Here is a 19,156-nt window from a genome sequence, read left to right as displayed (position 1 = left end):
ACAATCACACATATTCACATACCTACAAAAACCACACTCCACTTTTTTACACACGCATCCTCACACAAAAAAAAACTCGCACACATGCACTTCTATGAACTAATATCTAACTGAACTGGATTTTTATAATTGTATTTGTGTGAAAAACTGATTTGGCTTTATTTTATGTTTTTTTTTATAATGTTGTGTATATTTTTTGGTATTGCTGTTGTTTTTCTGAATAAACAAAATTAAATTATAGGTTACGATTTAATTTCACTCGCCCTATTTTTAAGCATAGAAATACGAATAAAGTAAACAGCCGACTAACTCTGACTACAAATATGGCCGGATAGTCGGCTTTCCCGACTAGTCAGTAAATCTCTACTTATTACAGATTATTTGGACTACTAAACCATCATTATATGTTTTGTTTTGATCAAGTTTAATAGGAATTTGAATGCATTTGATTATTTTGATTAGAATGATTCATCTCCAGTTTAAGTAAATATATTCGATGATTGCACTAATTACTCTTTCAACGGGACAAACATTTATCACCGTGCAATTAGATATATGAATGATTACAAATTATGTAAACAAAATCGAAAGACGAAACTTAAAATTAAAAATTTAGCTTTTATCCATTAAAAAGTTGACCATTTTTTTAATAATGGTAAATAACGATTTGATCAATCAGAAATATTACAAAGGAATGCATCGACTGCGGAATTCGAATAAGCCTCGAGTTGTTTAATCTGTCAGTAAAAGTGAGGTTAGGTGGGAAAGAAACTAATTAAATCACCTCTTTAGACTGCCACAACTTCTTGGAGATGACGTACACCAGCTTGTCCAAGTGTTTGCAACTCTTGAGTTCGGCCATGCTGCGGTCCGTTCCCGATCACGCGGGACAAAGGTGAGACAACAATTACACAAAACTGACAGTCTGAATCAGCAAAAAAACATCGACGGCAACTTTGGGCATGTTTTCGGTGCAAACTGCACAAAAAAACTCGTCTGAGCTTAAAGTACACTGGGGATTCGTATGCAAATTTGCCGTCCGTCCGACACTTTTGTTTCAGTTTGTGAACTTGAGTTAAATCGTTCGAATCTACGAATAAGATGATAATCTCGTAAATGTTCGCGATGACAAACAGACTAACAGACAAGTTGTCGGACTCCGAAGAAAACGTAAAAAATTTCATACGAAAATTGAATTTTCAAATCTATGGTAAAACAAAAAAAAAACTCCATAGACTAATAAATTAATAATGGGAGGTTTTATCGCATTTTTCTCCCACTAGGTGTCACAAGGAAATAAGATTTTACAGAAAACTGTCAAAAATGAAAACATAACCTCAATCGCATACAAACCGAACCGGAATCGTCACGTGAATCGTCTACTTGCACAATTAAAAAATATTATTTTTTGCACACAAGTTAAATTACTGTGAATCAGTAAAAATATGCCTTCTACGCAATGTTACGTAGAAGGCATATTACGAATCTATTCCCAAAAGACGAAAGCTCTAAATTTAAATGGGTTGTTGCCGTCAAAAGAAATAAATGGAAACCATCTTCCAGTTCCGTTGTCTGCAAAGCTCATTTCAAGAGTACATATTATTTAGGGGAGAGCAAATGCCGTTAATAAAATTAACCAATTACACAAATAGACTCTTGACAATAATAAACACTATAATTGTTCACTCTATATTTGTTTTTATTTTAGACAAACGGACCCGACAGACGTTGTCCTGCCCGAACGTTAGCTTGCCTGCTATTATCTGGCTGAGCAAGCATTTTTTTCGTAATTAATTACACACGTTATTTATTTTGGACTTTTTAAAGCTGTTTATATATTCGTGAAAAGGGGTTTGTTTTATCTCCACGTGCGATTGGCTAAGAGACCTTATCGTGAACAATCACTACTCGAGTACCATAATCCATGGAGAAAATACAGGAATATGTGTTAATCAAGAAAATTCAGAGCGCGATTTACCCTGAGCCCTCTAAAATTATGGCGCTCAACCCATGCTCAACGCGAATTTAGTCATTCTTTTATCTTCAGCCGTGTTTCAACGCGACCTTGACATTTCATTCAAAACCAAAAAAAAAAGAAAAAATTAAGATAGAAAAGATCTTGTCTTGAGAAAAACTAATATTTAAACGGAAAAAAACCAAAGGAATAAAAACTAAGTCTAAAAAAATCTTAACCGGATCTGACGGAAGTTCAGTTAATAAAAAATTGGGCGCACATGTCGTGTGCGGATTTATTCTCGATTCTTGTTTGTGAACTGTGCCAATAATTACTATATTATTAGCAGAGATCACAGATGAGAAAGACAAAATGTCGTAATTTCGTTTATTTTTTCATGTATCTACAATCAAACATGCAAAAAATGTTAATATATTGTATTGTATAATTAGGACGAGTACTCTTTTGTGTGCTGGGTTCATTCCCTATATGCGGGGAGTAGTGCTGAATGAGATATTTCCCCTTTTTCTAGAAACTCGGAGTCCTGGTCCCGACTCTGATGAATGGGAGCAACGTATGGACTTAGAAAACAGGGATGAAAGTAGGCTGAATGCTGTCGAAATGCGATCTCTCAGGCAAACGTGTGGTAAAACAATGTACAATAGATGCACAAATGTTGAGATCCGTACATTATGTAAGGCTGAGAAAAGCATTATCGACAAAATCAAGAAAGGAGCTCTGCGCTGGTTTGGACAGGTAGAACGAATGGACAGCGAAAGAAGAGCTAAGAATATTTACAATGCGAATGTTGATGGATGCAGAAATAGAGGAAGACTGAGAAAGATATGGCATAACCACATCCAACAAATACTTGAAGATAGACATGTTAAAATTCGGAATAATCGGTGCGCGCGCATGAGAAGATGTATGAATGAAGAAGAAGCGAGATATTTCTTAGTAGGGCATTCTACCAAAACATGATAATATCTGCCAAAAACAAGCTGGATTAATTTACAATAAACATAAGAACAACACAAAAATTATAAATATTTTGTTTGTATCATAGACAAAATAAATGTTTTAAAATGGTGTCTCATAATCTCTGGGTGTCTCTATGAGTATAGTTTATGATTAATTTGTGGTGGTGTCAAAGCCGTCAAAACTCAAAACCTACATTTAATCTATGACTTAGACTAACTGCCTACTGCTGCCCATACTTAATAATTAAATAGGTAACAATGGGTTTTACTTGCTGTGTGCCACATTGCCGAGGAAATTATGACGAATTTTCAAAAACTAGTATTCATTCTTTCCCAAAAGACGAAATACTCAAAGCGAAATGGCTTCAAGTAATAAATCGTAAATGTTTCGTCCCTTCAAACTCATCAAAGGTACGTTTATTTATGTCTATATATTGTAAATCTGTTTATATTAAGCTTTACAATAATTTAAAATATGGAAATATCGAAAAATCTTTTTAGTCTAGTAATTTACGGGTAATGTCAGCCTGACGTTTGTCAGCTGTCAGTAGGGATGCAACATCGCCTACCGAAATGTTCATACATCGGGGCCTCGATGTTTAAAGAATAAGGAAGTTCAGTGCTACGGGAAATTGAAAAACACCAAAAATTAAGGCATTCAGTTGTACTGTGAAGTTTTTCGATTTTCAAATTTTTTAACTACGTTGAATGGCGTCACAAGTTCAAGTGAATCAACTACTTATTTGATCAACTAATTGCAGCATTGACACGTCGTGTTGTAATACATTTCCAGTTTTCGGCAGCCATTTTTTTAAACGTTTTTAGTCCTTAAAATATAGCTTGATTAGAATGACATTTGTCAGCAAAAGTGACGACATAACTTTGTAGTAACGTCTAAGAAGTTATTTATGACACGAAAAATCATTCGTAGCTGGCGTGTAAATGATTTTTTTATACAAATTGACATACATGTATAAAATCAGCTTTAAAACTAAAATAAACCTAATTATTAACGACGTTCTTAAAAATGTAAATAGGGGCTAGATTTATTACTGTCCATGCGCTCTGTAGGTGCAAGACGTGCTGGGATTTTTATTTATAGTACAGCGCCCTTGAGGTGATTTTCACAAAAATGGCGATATATAAATTATCCAAACGTATATAAGGTTACATAAGTTTGCATTAACGTTAGAGATGAGTCAATTGATCGATTCAAATTGATCGAATAAAAAAATAAATCATTTCATGAAGTACAAATGTCTTATTTTTTGGTAAATAATTGCCTTAAACACACTATAATAGGCTTGTTTTTGCGTTTTTATATCAATTTTCGGAAACAGAGTTTCATGTTGCATGTAAAAACTGATACCTATAATCGATTTGATCGGTACATGTCAGTGATCAGTAATTTCCGTCACTATTGACATTAGTTTGGCAGCTGTTATTTTAATCAAGCTAGATTTTAAGGACTATAGTGTATTTTGACGCTACGGTGCTCTACTTTTAAATGTCAGTAGATCTCACCGGTAACAACTTGTAACGTCACGGGCGGAGTAATTTTAAAATTACAAAACTTCTTATATATCGATTCTTTTTTCTGAACTTACATCGATGTTTTATAGCGATGTATGGATGTTTTGAAAACATCAATGTATCGATGTTTTGAGAACATCCCTATCTGTCAGTGACAGGTCCCTAGTCCCTATCTGAAAGCTAGAAACGTATTCGAATATATTCCGTCAGCCAAACTGTCTGATTCAAATACGGTTAGCAATTGTTTCAATAATAACTATCAATAAGTATTTAAACTATTCAAGTGTATGTGAAAAGTTTTTGAAGTATAAACATGGTGAACAAGTGCAGCGTCCCCTATTGCAAAGGGAATTATAAATCAGGTCCCAAAGTTAAAACTTTCATGTTTCCTAAAGACTCTGTTTTGCGTTCAAAATGGCTCGAAGCCGTAAATCGCGAAGGGTTTACAGTGACTAAAAACTCCAGAGTAAGTGAATAAATATATTAAAAATTAAATTATTATGAAAATTTGTTATTATAGTCCTTAAAATATAGCTTGATTAGAATGACAGTTGTCAGCAATAGTGACGACATAACTTTGTAGTGACGTCTAAGGAGTGATTTATATTGACACGAAAAATCATTAGTATCTGTCATGTTAATTATTTTTTTTATTTCAATGCTTGACGTGTAAATCAACATAAATATATAAAATCGGCTTTAAAACTAAAATGAACCTAATTATTAATGACGTTCTTACAAGGTTACATCATTTTGCAAAAATATTAGAGATGGGACAAATTGAGCAATGAAAATTGATCGAATAAACTAATAATTTATTTGATGTTGTTCATGAAAAAAGTATAAATGTCTTATTTTTTTGTGAATAATTGTCTTAAACACACTATAGCAGACTTGTTTTTGCGTTTTTATTAATTAAATAAATAAATAAATATATAACTACGAACCAAAAACTGCTAAATATAAACAAATTTTCTCATTAAATGTAGGCCTTTTATTTAAATGTGTATTTTGTCGTAAAAGGCAAAACTAGCAGTTCACAATGGAGTTCTAGTGCCAACCCTAATGTATGCGAGCGAAGTATGGAATTAGAAAAATAATGATGAACGCAGGTAAAATTCTGTCGAAATGCGATCCCTCGGGCGAATGTGTGGTAATACGATGTACGATAGGTGCACAAATGTCGAGTTCCGTGAACTGTGTAAGGCCGAGACATGCATTTTCGACAGAATCAAGAAAGGGGTGCTGCGACGGTTTGGATATGTAGAGCGAATGGACAGCGAAAGAACGGCTAAAAGGATCTACGGTGCGAATGTTGATGGATGCAGAAAACGAGAAAGACATGGCACGATCTAGTCCATCAAATACTCGAAGATGGACATGTCAAGAGTAGGAATTATCGGCGTACGTGCATGAGAAGATGTATGAATGTAGAGGAAGCGAGATCTGTATGCAAATACAGAGTGTTATTATTATTATTATTATTATGGATAACTTATATAGCGCCATTTTCGTAATATAATACCTCAAGGGCGCTTTACATAGTGATTCTATTGTTAAATACATTTAATTGAAGCTTTTAAATTTGAAATTTAATGAAAACAATAAATTTTTTTGTCACATGCTACAGATTTATTCAAATGATTTGGTGATGTGATGTTGTGTTCTGTGATGTGGTGTTCTATCCTCCCTGACTACCCCTATGGTAAAACGACATGATGGTTTGTTTGTTCTACAGTAAAAATTAAGTAACATTATGATTTTCAAAAACGCTCTGCCAACAGTTTCGTAAATATGATAAAAACCAATTTACCGCGGATGGAGATTGGTTTAAGGACTCAAGTCTGGCAAGAAGCAGGTAAAAATCAACAGAGTTAAAAACACTTCTAAAATCTAGTAGAACCACAAGCGTTAGACGTTTATCATTCATTGCTTGTCTGATATTGTCAGTTATTTTAACTAGGACGGTAGCGGGGAGTAGTGCCGTGTCCAGCTGGTAAACCAGATTGCGGAAGATCAAATTGATTACGGAGTCCATCAAATACTCGACGATGGACATGTCGAGAGTAGGAATAATCACCGTGCGTGCATGAGAAAATGTTTGAATGTAGATTTAAAAAAAAACGGACATGTTGAGAGTAGGAATAATCACCGTGCGTGCATGAGAAAATGTTTGAATGTAGAGGAAGTGAGATCTGTATGCAGACAGAGTGATGTGGCGTTCTATCCTCTTTGCCTACCCCTACGGAAGCGGCGTGATGGTTTGTTGTTCAGTTTGATTTTGAGTTTAACAGTTTGATTATAATATGGAGTTTTGCAAAGCCTTCACCTCGCAGACTGCAATTTGAAATTGATAAGTGTTTTTATGTTGCAGGTATGCGGAATGCATTTTAAGAAAACGGACTTTATAACTGCGATCACGTACACTGCCGAATGTACGGGTCAGACCATAAGTATTCCCTTGAAGACTATTCGGCTACGCGCCGGAGCCATCCCTTGCATATTTTCAAAACCCCACTACCAAGAAGTCAAAAGTGACGTACAAGAATCGTCCGCACAATTTCGAGACTTGGAGACAGACCCCCTGAAGAACGAACCCCAAAGTGAAGAAGAAGATGATTTAAGTCAACGCGAATCCGAACCCATTTTCGACACGCCTCTAGACGCAATTAAAACCTCGCCTCGACAAGACCTGCCCGCTTCCGTCTCGACCGAGACGGACTGCGTCAAATTACGCAACGCGACGATTGAGAATATCAAATTGAAAAGAAATTTAGATGTTCAAAAGATATTAAACATAAAAAAATCTCACGTCATCAAGAATCTCGGACAGCAGTTAGAAGAGTCTAATAAAATTATCGAGTCTTTGCGGACATTGGTTGATGTTTTAGAGCTTAAGCTAATTGAAGTTCAAAGTTCCAATGCCAAGTGAATATAATTGGAGCAAGTTATGCTATAGAAATTAAAGACGAGTCATACTTAAATCCGCAGATTTGGAATAACCAGTGACCGGTTTCGTCGCTTTTGTGACATCTTCGAAGATTTTCATTTTATTTATTTATATAATTATACATAGGCCCGATGGTCATTTTTAAGAACATATTTATAAATAGAAAATTATTAAAAAGAAAAGTAGAAAGTCACAATGGTATATAGTAGACTCGGTGGGAGTGGAAGCGGGAGAGATGTGTTGATTGAATTTGATTTAGCGATCACTTGAAAGAAGACAACTTGTTATCAAAGAAATCAAGACTGGTATGTTTGTTGGCAGACCTAAGAACTCTGAGCATAGGGGAATGAAAACCATAGTTAGTTCTATGGTTATCGGTATGAAAGAGTAAGTTTTGTCTGAGGTTTCTAGTTGGGATATATAATTTTATCAAGCTCAGTAGTTCTGTTGCATCAAAGAGTGAGTTGAAAATTTTAAATAGGACTAGAAGGTCGGATTTATTTCGACGGTTTTGAAGATAAGATATATTTAAGCTAGTTTCTAACTCATTATACATATATTGGTCTCTGGATAAGCCCAACCTCCAGCCTATCTTTCTCAAAAATCGATGTTGAACTGATTCAATATTCTTGACGTGAACATCATAATATGGAGACCAGATAACAGAGGAATACTCTGGGTGCGGGCGAGCTAGGGAACAGAAGAGAGTTTTAAGGGTGTTGATATTTTTGAAGTCAGTTGTGCTTCTGTTAATAAATCCAAGGAGTTTTAAGGATTTATAATGATATTATAGATGTCGCGAAAGTGATGAAACTGTATTATAAAATTATAGTTTTTGTTAATTATGCAGATAGGAAATATGCTCAGAAATATTTCTGCATATTATATCTCCTATCGTACTAAAAACAATAAATTATGGATTTGTACAAACAAACAAACACACCATCACGCCGTTTCTCCGTAGGGGTAGGCAGAGAGGGTAGAACGCCATATCACTCTATCTTTGCATACATACCTCGCTTCCTCTACATTCATACATCTTCTCATGCACGCACGCCGATTATTCCTACTTTTGATATGTCCATCTTCAAGTATTTGATGGACTTGTTCGTGCCATGTCTTTCTTGGCCTTCCTCGTTTTCTGCATCCATCAACATTCGCATCGTAGATCCTTTTAGCCGTTCTTTCGTTGTCCATTCGCTCTACATGTCCAAACCAACGCAGAGCTCCTTTCTTGATTTTGTCAATAGTGCTTATCTCAGCCTTGGATAATGTACGGATATCAACATTTGCGCATCTATCGTACATAGTTCTACCACACATTCGCCTGAGAGATTGCATTTTGACAGCATTCAGCCTACTTTCATCCCTGTTTTTTCAAGTCCATACTTCACTCCCATACATCAGGATTGGGACCGGGTCTCCATTGTGAACTGCTAATTTTGTCTCTTGCGACAAACATTATTTTGCCAAGGTGCACCGTTCACTCTGTTCCCGGCACTCACCCTCCTTTCAATATTTTTCTCAGTCATTCCCTAGTAAACATACTTCCCAGATACACAAATTCCTCTACTTGTTTTAGTATAACCCCATTCACAGTGATTTCACATTTAGTCATACTTTCATTTCTTCAAAAAACCATCACATTTGATTTATTGATATTCATTTGCCATTTTTCTTTTAATGGTATTTATTGCGTGGTACATGTGAATAAAGCAGTCCAGTGTATCAATTTTAAAATATGTCTTACCATCGTAACATTTATACCTGACATGTGCTCATCTTTTATAAAGATAGGGCGCTGTATATAATAATATTTATTACTATTTTCGTATTCAATTTGTTGTTTTAAATATAAAACAAAACAAAAACAACATTGTGTTTATTTTAATTATAGTTACCAATTTTACCATAGGACTTTCCAAATCAAATTAAAAACTTATTCAAAATCTTAACTGAGCAATATAATGTACCCAAGTTGAAATCAATGTTCACTATGAATGAAAACCGCCATCTCAAAGGTCATCCATTGAAACTAAACGCTACCTCCTTTTCATCCAACCCCGGGAAGAACTTCCTGACAAACCAAGTCGTGGAGAAATGTAATGGCCTTCCCGAGAAAGTGATTGGTGCTAGTTCAGTGAATGTTAACTAGATGCACACAGCAATGTATAATGTTTACCAACCATGTACACTTGATACACACGCATGAGCTTAATAGCTGCTTGTGTATTGTCAATAATAATAAAAGTAAAGAAATCAAATAGCATTATAATTTACCCAAATATTTCAATTCTGGTGACCATTTTTGACAAATCGTAAATAACTCACTATTAGAAAATGAAAATCAAGTTGGGATGGAGTGGGGTTCGAACCTCGGACCTCTGATCCGTGGATCTGCAACACTAGCCACGGGACCACAACCTGATTTTAAAGATTCTATTGTTTTTCAAAGTATTCTTTGCTCAGGTAAATACAATTTCGCTCGAACCAACTCTGGAAACAGTTATTCCAATAATTTTTTAGTACAGTCGAAATGGTGTTTTTGAAGGCGTCGATTACTTCTTCTGGTGACTGGAACCTTTCACCACGCAGTCCGTTCCTGATTTTCGGAATGAAAAAAAATCGTTCGGACTGTACGGAGGATGGTCTAGCTATTTAACTTACATTATCTTGGTGGAGGATGATTCGTCGCTCGGGGTTGGTTTCTTAAGGCTCATCGTGGGCCGCTATAACGAGTTTGTCGCTAGATTTAGGAGATATACGAGTAAGTTGGATTCGCTCGATGAGCGAGGATAAAATGGGGCGCCTGCAGCTCCCCTTTTTATCTGGCGCCCTGGGCGGTCGCCCAACCGCGCCCTACCCTAAAGCCGCCACTGGGCAAATGGTTATGGATGCTGTTTTTGTCATTTTTCAAGTTTGTTCCAAATAGTATATTCTTTGATGTGGCAAAGGATAAAGCTATAACAATATAAGGATAAAGATATAAGATACATGGAATTATCTGTTATAATACCCTGCCTAACCCATTTTGAAACTTTCTTTTTGTTCTCCTGTAAAATAGTGTCTGTGACAGATATTGCCATTTGCCATCCACAGTCCCGATATATTTTATATGGAATTTATTTCAACAGAGAGGGAAAACATTTTTGAGAAGGGAATATGGAAGTCTAGGCATTTACAGGGCTTATGACCTGTCATTGGCTGGTTTAAGTTTGAACATCCACATTTCCTCAACTTTTCCATCTGCTGACTTTTGTGAAGCAAAAGAGCTGAAACCTTTTATCACGTGGGTGAGATTCATCCGGCGGTTGGAAGAGTTGAGGAAATGTGGATGTTCAAACATGGGCAGAATGTGAATGGTGAATGTTACTGACAGGTCATAAGCCCTGTAAATGCCTAGACTTCCATATTACCTTCTCAAAAATGTTTTCCCTCTCTGTTGAAATAAATTTGAATATGAACAACTTCCTAGGGAGGAAATCCAGCCAGTCTGCAAGCATTCGGACATAATCAAACATTGTTATTTTATAAGGAACTGTTTTTTCTCGAGGCTCCCAGGGGATGGGGAACCAAATTTCATTAATTAAAAAAAAAAAGATAATTTTGTTACTTCGAGTCTCTAAAATTACAGAATGAAATTTGAAAAAAAAATTTCGTCACATTTGGGTTTAGAGATAAATTAAATACTCATGTAGTGTTTGTGAACACTAAATATTCACAATTTTATTATTTTTTTGTCCTTTATCACATGTTTTGCTATCAAAATTACAGTATCAGCAATTTACAAAATTATACATATTACGAAACAGGGTTAGCATTAAAAATATACAAATTTTATAATCTAATAGTGAAATATATTAATGAGAGGAGATGCGAATCGTTGTCTGAAGTTACTTTCTCGCTGTCTCCAGAAAAAAAAACCCCACATCGATAATTATATATAACATGTCATAGTAGAAACAACTCGAGCCCTCAATGGAAAGTACCGGAAAACTGCTTCGATCTTGATCCAGATATTATTGTGTTGTTTAATACACAAATTGTATGTGACACAAATTGTGATCAAATTTTTCATTCATAGTCAGTCCATGCGCCATGCTAAAGACGTATAATTAAATAGATACATCACTAGGGCGAATAAAACAGCATTTTGATTTGTGGGTAATGGCCTTAGACGTGTCGCTATGGGAAAAATATGCTGTCGTGTGATTAAAAAATTATTTAATTGCATTGCAACCGTGAAAAACAAAACAGATGCACCGTTTCATTCGCAAATATGAACCAATTTAAGGAACAAGTAGATAATTAGTTATAGTTTTAAGGACGTTTCTCAAAATTATGACCCGCCAAGTAGTTTTCTATTTATGGTAACGAGTTACACTAAAATTTAAGACTTATTTGTTATTCTAGACTTGATCTCAAATTTGGGTCGAAACTTGAAGCCCTGGCGGTGATGGATATTTCTTATTTTTCAAATTGTTGAGGACAGCGGAATATTCGCTATATTTTAGATGTAGGTATAGGGGTAATGGGTCTATTTATTATACGTCAGTGGGCCATGCTGTTTTTTTAAAAAGAACAGGTTCTCAAAGAATCCATTAAATTTAATACTGTGAACGTAATGCACATTTATTGTGCATACTAGAATAATTTCAATATTAAATCTTGACAATAGGGTATTTTCGCGAGTCTAGAATAACTTTAGAAAAAAAATATATACAGTGAAACCTCTATCTATCGTTCCTCGAATAATCGTTTTCCCAAATGTGTCGTTTATTTCTTCCAACTCCAAAATAATTTCATATAAAACATACAAAACTTGATCGCATCGATCGTTTCTCTATCCACCATTTTACCGCATTCATCGTTTGAATTACGATGCGTATTTGACATATTTTAATATTTTGTGTATGTTCTAATGCGCAGAACGTTCCAAAGAGAAAGAGAGATATAATGACAATTAGAACAAGTTAAGGTTTAGGTTATAAGGTTTCTGAAGATGATTGGCTAAGACTCGATACACAGACGAATTTCAACAATTTTGTTACATTTGACGACAATATCCCAAGAAACTATAGAAAGCTTGTGTGACGCAAGGTTGAAGGAGACAGCTGAAGTGGTCGATATTGATGAAGAGGAGCCGCCGCCTGTACCTTCATTTTCAGAAGCATGCACTATCTTCGAAAGATTAAAAACATTCTACTACTCACATTCAATAACTGATGCCGAAAAAAATATCATTTGCAAAGCCGAAAATATAATGTTGACTTACGGGAATAAAACAGTAAAAAAACAAACGTCGATGAAAGATTATTTCCAATGCAATAAACTTCAATATTTTTGTTTTTGTTCTGCTTTCTAGTTTTATTTATTTACACCTGAAACTTGCATCTTTTTTAGAATTTTAACCTGTCAATGGTAATGCAGATTGCCAGGGCGGTATCTTTACCCGATATTATCTCCTCGTGTATTGACCTCTTATTCCCGCATTCATAGTTTATTTCAATAAGTCCCTTTAAAAACGGTAGATAGAAGTTTCACTGTATTTAGAGCGGATTTTAACGATTCCAATGATATAACTATCAATGTATTCAAAACAAGTTTTCGTTTATAATTTTACTGTTGGTATCACGTCATTTTGACTTCACACGTCACAACCGCCGACTGGGCTTCTGATAAACACGGCATACAAGTATGTCTCAAGAAAAAAAAATAATTCTCTTACCATCGTAATTTGTTGCTTATTCATAAAAATCATTTTTAAAATGTGAAAAGACTCTATTGTGTCGTGTTCCGGGTAAGACACAGCATGTAATAATATGCAAAAATTAGCTGCAATATGATTTGTTGTTCAATTATCTGCTCCATACAATAAAGGCTCGTGAATATTATATTGGAAAATTATATTTATCAAATCAAATGTTGAAAAATTATCAGACCCGTACTAAAATCTGGAATCTGCACTCTGGTCAGTTTTTATATACATACATATATTATACATCAGTTAGTTTTGGACACAATTAAAATCAGAGTAATAATGCGCGGGCTACCTCTGATAAGAGCAGGCACAAAAATTGAAGTAGGTTTATCAAACACGAAGTGAGCTACAGTTTGCAGAAAAACAACGGGCCATAATAGATCGAGAATAAAAAAAACTCAGCCCTACGGGGAGTTGGATACAAAAGATGTTTTCTCGCGAGTGGTAAAAATTAGAGCATTAAATCGTGTGCCAAAGTTTCTTGAAAATGTACAAAAAAATAATAAAAAAATATTTTAATTAAAACGCACTACTTTGAACGATGTCACTGTTTCATATGAACCAACCAATGATATGAGAGCTGTGAAGGATATCCGGTATGCTTGCCATAAACGAACCAATCGGGAGAAATGCCAGAGAAGAATCTCTGACGTCACACGCGGAGTTACCTTAGTTTAGTAGTCTATTAACAAATAAAAAAAACACTGAACCTCCTCATTGTCAAATGGATATTAATTTTCATTGTAATTACTTTTAAATACACCCAAGTACTTGTTTCGTTAATTATTCATCATCACCACTCTTTCCACACCTAATGGTGCATAGGGCACTGCATTGGTACACCGATCGCAGCGTATCTCAATATTTTTTGTTACATGAAGGTAAGATGATCAGTCTTGCCTAGGGACTATGAAATATTCTAGTGTAAAAACACCTTTTCAAATAAATATTTCATGTCAACTATGTCGGGAATCGAGCCTGAGACCTCTTGCATGGCAGGCAAACGCGCTGACCACTACACCACGGGACCGACTAATTATTCATTAATTATTATTGCAGACTTATTCCAATTTATACTTCTATAACTCTCATATATTTTACAATCCTCCGGAGAATATATTTTATATGAGTTTCATTTATCAAAATTTTTGTAGTTATTTTGATGTATGTTTTTGGAATTCTTCTTAATACCAAGGAGTTAATTGTTTTATTTTTTTTCAAATTGTTGTTTTTATTATTATATAATAAGGAAATTTCCAAAAAATTTCTTCATGAATAAAAGCCAAGCACAACGACGAAAGCGTCCAAAGCAAACAATAAATTATTTATTTAACTTTTTGTACATAATGTTATTTGTACATTGGCGGGCTGATTGCCAAATGGCAATTTCTTCCAACCAACCAATAATGGCCGCCAGCGAAGTGAATTTGTCACTAATCAAAAATTTGCAACGCTTCGCTCTATGCAATTGAGCAAAATGGCATATCATATAAGCGGTAGCGCGCGCAATATTACTCTGAGATAAAATCATATGAAAGACCAGATACAACTGTATTACAAAGCTGATTTAGTACTACTTCAATGGGTATATAATACCAGTTTTAAACTTCAACGTCTCCAAGTCTTTTTGCTGTACGATACAAGATTTTGCATTAACCTAACTCTTTTCCCCAAAAGCTTAGCGTAGCGTAGGCATCTTTAGAATATACTCATTTTATATTCTATATAATTTGGGCCCACAGACAGACAAATACAAAAGAAAATATGAAAAAAAAGACATATAATTTCCTTAAGACAACAATTAGGTGTGAATTTCACCAACAAAAAAACACTAAAATAGATTTAATTTCGAAGACTTTGATAATTAGCCTTTAACATACTTTCAATAATCTTTCAATGAGATTAATCTCGACTAAATAAATTAATAAATAAAATCATAAGCTTTGTGTGATTAGTGCTCACCATCCCATAAAGCAATATTATTGCTAAATAAACAAAAAAAAATAAGTTGCTAATCTATATTAACTTCCATTAAAGAATACTCGTACATGTTTGTACGTTTTTAATATCAAATTATTTGGTATTTGTTTTTATAATGGAATATATTGGAAAAGAAGGCATTATTGGTAAATACACATGTTCAAAGATTCGAAAGCATTCTATTGCAATGTAAATAGCTTTTTTAGATAATTAAAATAACTTTGTTTTATGAACCAATTTTTAATGACACAACCGACTAGTTTCGTCATCTACACGTATCCTTCTTCAGGGTTGTAATTTGAAATCATATCTTTTAAAAAAAACATCAAAATTATAAATAACAAAAATATATTAATTTTGTCGTAATAAAATTCTAAAAACTTGAATAATAACTCGGAAGAGGGCAACGTGCAGTTGCCGAATCGAGTCGGTTGTGTCAGTAAAAAATGGTTCATAAAAAAGTTATTTTATTTATCTCTCAAAAATATAACAATTATTCACAAAGTTAGTGCTAAAAATCTTTTAAAAAATATATAAATTACATTATATTGCAATGTAAATGATATTTTATTGCAATGTACATGATATTCTAATGCAATGTAAATTATATTCTAATGCAAATGCATTTTATTGCAATGTAAATGAAATTTTGTTACAATGTAAACAACATTATTGCAATGTAAAAGACATTCTAGGTATTGTAAATGAGCTTTTGCTTATGTTCCTTCAATAAAAATTGATTTTGTCATAGATAATTTGTAGAATTTTTCTAAGATTATTCTGTTTTAATAGTAATAAAAAAATACATCATATATGAATTATTATACGAATTATTCCATACATACTACTTGACTAATGTACCGATCAATTTTTAATTGAAATAAAACTAAATTAGAAAAAAATGCAACACCTAAAATTGTAAGTTGATATAAATAGCGACGATATTCCATTTTCATAATATGTGTGTATTGAACTAACCCTACTTTAAGTATGTACAATTTTTGTAGATAAATACAGGATTTAAATATCTCAACAGGTAAGATTAAATTTATCAAATAGTGGTCATTCAAACCAGCCAATGACAGGCAATAAGCCCTACAAATGCTTAAGACTTCTAAATTCCCTTCTCTGTGGACATAATATACCTTGACATATGAAAAATTAACTCTAGAAAATTCCCTACGAATGCGAAAAAGATAAAATAATTTACAATAGGTACTTATGTATGTAAATATTTATGTTTTATTCCTGAGGCCACATATTTATTTATTTATTAACGGACATTGTCCATGTATACAATTTATAAAGTTTAAATATTACAGTAAAAGAATAGTTTAAAACATTAAAAAAACAGAAAGAAGCATTGACAAACATAAGGGACACCGAGACAAGATCTGGACTATTTATTTAGTGCTCGTTTAAATCGTTGTAAACTTAAACCAAAAAAGTCCAGATCTTGTCTTGAGTTAACAATACGACAAAGGCGGGTCATTGGAGAATTTAGGCCATAGTTTGTTCTATGCTGATCGATGAACAGTACTTCATTGTTTCTCAATCTACGAGTCGGAATATTGAATTTTACTTGTCCCAGTAATGATGGAACATCGATTATACCATTTAGTATGCCGAACATATATATGGGGTCAATATTAGTTCTACGTTTTTGTAGACTAGAAATATTTAACATTGACTCTATTTCAGCATAAGAATAATTATCTCTCTCTAGTCCGAGCATCCACGCTATTTTTCGAAGCAAGCGATGTTGGACTGATTCAATGTGATTTATATAGAATGGAGACCAGACCACGGAGGCATATTCTAGAACAGGGCGAACAGTTGAGCAATAAAGAGTTTTGATTGTACGGACATGAGTAAAATCAGAGGATATTCATATTTCTTCCAAGTTTGCTATTACGCATGTAGTTTATTGTTATATTTAATAGTATAGTTTATTTTCTAGCCTATATAAACCTTATTTTTATTATTGCTTCATTTTATTTGATGAAATATGATATAAATGCGTTCAAATTTATAATCTACCATAGTGAAACTTTTAAGTCTTTGAAAAAGTGGCTGATTAACAAACAGATCGTACATCGTAAAATAAATGCCTAATTATAATCAGTAAAATACAAAGCACACAGTAGAACTCCACATTTCCGAACTCTAGTCGTATGGACTGCCAAACCCATCCTAATCTGATCCAGATCGTTATCAGGAAATAAAAAAGTTTTTCATTTTAATTTAATTGTGTAATGACTTTGCTGGACATGTTTAAGTGAGTTTTTAATGTGATTCCAATTCGCTGTATTATTCCAAAGGCACTCATCGATCCGGATAGCTGAAGTTCTACTGTTTAACTCCATGTAATTAAAATGCAATTACAAATGCCAAAGTCGAAAATCAGTATTTTTACCAGTTTTGAGTGTGAAAATTCAGCTATGAATTGAATCTCAGTCACAGCACAATGATTAAGTTTCATTTTAAAAATGTTTTCTAGGACAGGATAAAAATGCTAATTATACGGCAAAAATTGACAAAAATAATTTGACACATTTTAAATACATGTACCGATGTCTTCACGATTCACAGATTAGTTTGCCAATCATAAACGCACATTTGAAAACATCCTATAGATTTTGTAGAACAAATAAGGCTAGGCTATTGTTTCTCAAGAGAGCGGTCGTCATGTAGCGGCAGATGACGCCATTAAAACATCGTACTGCCAAATGGCGCAGGTTTCCCAGAGAGCGTCGATTGTGAGCAGAGCGTCAACAGCGGTGCGGGGCGGCCGTCATAGCGGTTTCGACAGTTTGGGATCATTTTTGTGTCTAAAAATGAGTGCATACGTCATTTGGACTATCGAAAATGACAAAATTATGATCGATTTTGTAAGAAAATCACGAAAAATTAGACATTTTCTCTGAACTTTTGAAATGCGTACACTCTTCAATATTCAATGACTCCTCATCTTTCAAATATACCTACTAATAACGCTAAGTATGTCTAGATTGTCCATTTTGAAAAATAAATTAGTAAATTTAGTTGATCAGTTAATAAATATAATAGATAACGGCACCACTCTCTGTAAGTTGACATCTCTGGTCACCGTTGTCATGGATGCTATATGATGGTACCGCTTTCGTGACATGAGATTTTTTTTTTAATGAAGACATTTTGTTTGTAAACCAACAAATAACATTAGATAATTTCTTAACAGACTACAAAACATGAGAATTTGATTAAATAAGCACCTGACATTAAGAAAATTAATTTTTACAGGATTTAACGATACCTAAATTACGTTGTTTAGAGTGGAAAGAGTTTCACTTCGGAAAGATCGTTCAAACCAGTGTTTTTTAACCTTTTTGAACATGCAACCCCTTTATGAGTTGAAAAAATCAACTCAACTTTATTATACTGCTCGTATTTCAGTGATTTCGCGGGCCGTCAGCATCAGAAACAAGATGCATAAATCTTATAGATTTTGGTGCTGACGGCATGATTTAAATGAAATTAAATTTGCATAATATTGACATCTTCTGGGTGAAGAGAAAATGATACCCAGAACTGGTAAACGAAGCTTTGAAATTACAGGGGAACATTTGCCACATCCTACTTACATATTATTTTTGTATGTGAACTAACACTCTTTTCAATATTGGACATAAAACTACAGTAGAACTCCGTTTATTCCAACTCCAGTCATCCGGATTGCCAAATATCTGGATCGTTATCAGGAAATAAAAAAATGAAGATGTTATAATAACGTATAAAAAAGGTGCAATCAACTTCGCTTGACGTGCTTAAGCAAGTTTTGAATGTGATTTCAATTTGCTGTATTATTTAAAAAGCAATAAAAAAGTGATCTCAGAGTAAATTTTGCATTATCCTTCGAAACATTGCTTTAATCTAAATATCTAGATATCTGCACGTCCGGATAATGTCGGGCACTCGTTAATACGGATAATCAGAGTTTTATTGTAAGAAGATAATTA

The 19,156-nt window shown here is 33.9% G+C and overlaps 2 protein-coding genes across 3 annotated transcripts in view; one reads left to right on the top strand and one right to left on the bottom strand.

Annotated features, from left to right (window-relative positions):
• Positions 1-1,184, bottom strand: part of Usp20-33 (Ubiquitin specific protease 20/33) — a 36,989-nt gene extending 35,805 nt beyond the window's left edge. The window contains exon 1 of the mRNA XM_088229495.1: positions 785-1,184. Within this exon, the coding sequence (XP_088085621.1) occupies positions 785-862 (78 nt within the window). The 5' untranslated portion in view covers positions 863-1,184. The remainder of the gene's footprint in view (positions 1-784) is intronic.
• Positions 1,185-3,136: 1,952 nt separating this feature from the next.
• On the top strand, positions 3,137-7,538 carry LOC148285153 (uncharacterized). 2 transcript variants are annotated; one of them, XM_088229547.1, is made up of 2 exons: positions 3,137-3,345; positions 6,842-7,538. In XM_088229547.1, the coding sequence occupies exons 1-2, from the start codon at positions 3,193-3,195 to the stop codon at positions 7,397-7,399; spliced, it is 711 nt and encodes a 236-aa protein (XP_088085673.1). In that variant the 5' UTR covers positions 3,137-3,192; the 3' UTR covers positions 7,400-7,538. The 2 variants fall into 2 exon arrangements, with proteins under 2 accessions (XP_088085673.1, XP_088085665.1); XM_088229539.1 differs by lacking the exon at positions 3,137-3,345 and adding an exon at positions 4,646-4,933.
• The last annotated feature ends 11,618 nt before the right edge of the window (positions 7,539-19,156 follow it).

Source organism: Micrasema longulum, unplaced genomic scaffold (assembly GCF_059751315.1).
Source record: "Micrasema longulum isolate JH-2025_06_02 unplaced genomic scaffold, ASM5975131v1 h1tg000054l, whole genome shotgun sequence".
Lineage (NCBI taxonomy): Eukaryota > Metazoa > Arthropoda > Insecta > Trichoptera > Brachycentridae > Micrasema > Micrasema longulum.
The sequence above is the reverse complement of the archived record's forward strand: the minus strand, read 5'-3'. Positions and strand labels throughout refer to the sequence as shown.

What these genes read in the sequence shown, in the direction of transcription:
- LOC148285153 (XM_088229547.1), top strand. Translation starts at nt 3,193, where the DNA reads ATGGGTTTTACTTGCTGTGTGCCACATTGCCGAGGAAATTATGACGAA. An exon ending in TCCCTTCAAACTCATCAAAG is followed by an intron (nt 3,346 to 6,841) that starts GTACGTTTATTT and finishes TTTATGTTGCAG; the next exon opens with GTATGCGGAATGCATTTTAA.